The sequence below is a fragment of the Giraffa tippelskirchi genome, chromosome Y (assembly GCF_054371585.1).
Source record: "Giraffa tippelskirchi isolate mGirTip1 chromosome Y, T2T-mGirTip1v1.2.pri, whole genome shotgun sequence".
Taxonomy (NCBI): Eukaryota; Metazoa; Chordata; class Mammalia; order Artiodactyla; family Giraffidae; genus Giraffa; species Giraffa tippelskirchi.
The window spans coordinates 19159273-19163008 of record NC_137290.1 but is presented as its reverse complement, the minus strand read 5'-3'; the positions used below and the strand labels follow the sequence as shown (position 1 = coordinate 19163008).

At 35.8% G+C, this 3736-nt stretch overlaps 1 protein-coding gene across 1 annotated transcript; it reads right to left on the bottom strand.

The window, feature by feature from the left end:
• Positions 1–444: 444 nt before the first annotated feature.
• LOC145537573 (heat shock transcription factor, Y-linked-like) lies at positions 445–2436 on the bottom strand. Its single transcript, XM_081568269.1, has 2 exons — positions 1789–2436; positions 445–1252 (listed from the first exon to the last, which is right to left on the bottom strand). Exons 1-2 carry the CDS (start codon positions 2299–2301, stop codon positions 842–844), a joined length of 924 nt encoding a protein of 307 aa, XP_081424395.1. The 5' UTR covers positions 2302–2436; the 3' UTR covers positions 445–841.
• Between the last annotated feature and the right edge of the window lie 1300 nt (positions 2437–3736).

Here is a 3736-nt window from a genome sequence, read left to right as displayed (position 1 = left end):
GGTGTTTCTTGACTTCCTACTTTTGCATTCCAGTCCCCTATAATGAAAAGGACATCTTTTTTGAGTGTTAGTTCTAGAAGGTCTTGTTAAGACCCTACCTACACCTTATAGAATATCATGTAAATGTGAATGCACTAAGGTATGTACTGTGTATGTGCACTTTTTAATTTTATTTGTATGTCTTCCTGCACCCGTACCATCCTCATTTAGACACCCATTCATTTCAGCAGGGATGATTTCCCAAATCACTTTACATCCATTACCTCTTTTCCCTTTGTTCTCATTTTCTTGCTTAGAAACAATAGATTCGGTGCCATTTACCTAGGATGCCTAACGGATGTTTTCTTGAACTGAAGAGTTTATAAAAGAGTGCAGAAAAATAGCCAGACATTGAAATAAAGCCTTAATTTACTCTTCATTGTTTCAAAATAGAAAACAAAACTGTGCAGATGAACGTGTAACTTTATTGTTCAAATACAAGAATTGTAGGTATTTGTTGACATCTCCCAACGTAAATTTTAATCTTCATTAGGTTCCATAAGCTGATACTTATTTGATAGGTCAGTTTTAATTAGCATGGTTTTCACATAAGGAATATAATTGATGAATTGACTTGAAAGAGCGGAGGTGGGTGTATAAGCGATCATTGGCACTGGGGACCTTGAGTTGCCTCTCTGTTGCTGGTTAGGAAAAGGACTGTCATGGGCTGACATATCGCTATACCTGCCTGGAAATGTAGAAGGCTCCACCATCAGTCCAAAAGAACTGCTCCGAAATGGAGATAGAATGTGGTTCTGAGAAGTAGAGGTAGCGATAGTAGCAAAGTCCTCAATGTGGCCATTTACTTGAGTGTAGGTGCTATGGGAGTGCCAATAAAAACGCTCAACTGGTTTAAAAGAGCAGGTTGATCTACCACATTCTGTTCTGTTTGTCTAACTGATATTGATGATGGAGAAGATAAGTCACCCGGAGAAAGGGCGCTTGTTTTAGGGACTATCTGGCTGGTATATATCTTTTGTGTGAAAGGCACACTTAAACTTGTGGAAGCTGAAAATGGACTCTCTCCACTAGTTTCAGGATGAAAACCAGAGTTACGATCATCTATGTTAACCCTTGCTTTTACATGCTTCTTCTTGTAATCTCGAACTAATGAAGATTTTGGAAACACATTGTTAATCCCAACTCTTCTTTTCATTCTTCCTAAAATTTGGGGATAACCTCTTTTGAAATTTGGATTATGGTAGACCTGTACCTAAAATCAAAGGATACAATTATTTCATTTTTTTATACACCAAGGTACCCTTGAAAAGCAAAGCTAAACTATAAAAATGTATTCCTTTAATGATACCAATTAAAGAGCATCAAATAAAACGTCTCCATTAGTAGTTTTAACACCTTACATGTTAGAAACAGGTATGCTCCTCAGTTAAAAAAATATGTTGTTATATATACAGTAAATACCACTTAAAGTAGCTTGAGGACAAGTATCCGGTTTCAAGTTGCTAGGAGAGTATGTTAAATATCAAATATTTTAACCTCCAGCTGTTCTCAACTTCAAAAAATAAAATGTTTTCAACAATTTTCTATCTCAATTTTAAATTCAGTTTTAGCTATATATGTGAACATGCTTTGTAAGTCACATGAATTAATCTTACATATTACCAATAAGTGGAAATTTTGGAATTCTATCTCAATTTTAAATTCAGTTTTAGCTATATATGTGAACATGCTTTGTAAGTCACATGAATTAATCTTACATATTACCAATAAGTGGAAATTTTGGAATACCTTGCTCAAAAGAGAGACATTGCTTTCTTCTTCCAGAAAGTCAGGTAGTGAAGCAGATCTTTGATAAGTTTGTCGCTTTTTACTAAACCCATAAAGGTTAAGCTGGCGAACTAAACTTTTCATACTATCAGTTTTAAATATCCTGAAAGGGACCTTTCTTTCCAAGACTGCTTTCTTAAAGAGTTCTTCATTGATCACTATAGAAGTGCCACTCTCATCCCACCAAATAGATTCAAACTGTTCACTTTCAAGTATAGTCCAGAGTTTTTGTGGAAAAGTTAGTGAAAGAAAATCATTCAACTCATTTGTTTCAGAGACAGAAAATATGTAGCATGGCCTTTTTATCCCAACTTCCTCAGACAAAGCCTGAAAAGCATATTCTTCAATCATAGATCTCAAAACTGAGTCCCCAGCTAGTGTGTAATCAGACAAAGAAGATCTAATGGAGGTTTTGGAACCAGTTGATTCATCTTTAAGAGGCACATCTTGAATTTCTGAAGGAATATGTGCCATCTCAGAGAAATCTTTTTTCAGATACTTTCCTCATTTGTCTGATTTTACACACTCCAACTTCAAATGCTGCTTGGCTGGCATACACAGATAAACTCTCTAGACCATCAACATGGTTCTCAAAGTCAAAAAGCTGTGACATCACAAAGTCACTGGCCTCCTAGCAACTGAAGGGTAGCTCTGACATCATAAAGTCACTGGTCTTCTCACAATTGAAGGGCAATGTTCAACCAGTGTTTACTTCTACATCAACTTAAAATAAAGGTTGCTTACATAAATAGTAACCAAAAACATGAAACCTGTAAAATGTCATTCCTAAAGTATTTTTACACAGAAAAATCACATCAATAAATCTACTTCGTTCCTGAAATAAAAGTGGTTGATCACCCTTCTATACACATTCTTAACATTCAGACTGTTACCAAACCAAACATGGGTCTGCTCACTTTGATGCAATAATGTCAATCAACTGACTGTGGGGTTCAGTGAAAGCAAGTGTACTGTTTTTTGTATGACCTTGAAGAGAAGTGTTTATATTACTGCGAGTAAAATAGGAACTTAAATTAAGACTCATTTTACTCTTATTTTTTTCAAAATAGAAATTGGCAATATGAAGATGAATATGTAACTTTATTCTTCAAATAAGAGAATTGTAGGAATTTGTTGACATCTCCCAACATTAATTTTACACTTCAATATCCTCTATAATCTGACACCTATTTGGTAGATGAGTTGTCTTAGGACAGTTTTCAAATAATGAAGATGGTTGATGAGTGGATCTTGAAAGAGAAGCAGCAGATGTATCAGGGATCTTTGGCACTGGGAAAAATAAATTGTCTGACTGTTGTAGTTTAGGAAAAGGATGGTCATGGGCTGACATATTACCATACAAACCTGTAAAGGTAGAAGGCTCCATCCTCAGTCCAAACTAACTGTTCTGTAATGGAGATATGTTATGGTACAGAGAAATAGAAGTAGACATAGCTGGAAAATTTTCACTGGAGCCATTTGATTTAGTGTAGTGGCTATGTGTAGTCCCGTGACAAATGATCAACCTAGATTGTTGGATGGGGAGGGAGATGGGAGGGTATTCCCAAAGGGAAGGGATATATGTGCCTGTATGTTTGATTTATTTTGAATTCTGACAGAATACAGAAAAATTCTGTAAAATTATTCTTCAATTAAAACAACGACAACAACTAAAGCAGCACCAGATTGCTGTATCACAATATGCTTCTGTGTCCTAACTGATATTTATGATGGAGAAGAAAAATCACTTCAAGTTCGGGCACTTGTATCAGGAGCTCTCTGGATGGTAGAAGGCTTTCATAGGAATGGCACACTTAAACTTGTTCAGGCTGAAAATATACACTGTCCTCTAGTTTCAGGATGAAAGTCAGAGTTTTGATCATCCACATTACCCCTTGCTTTAACATGC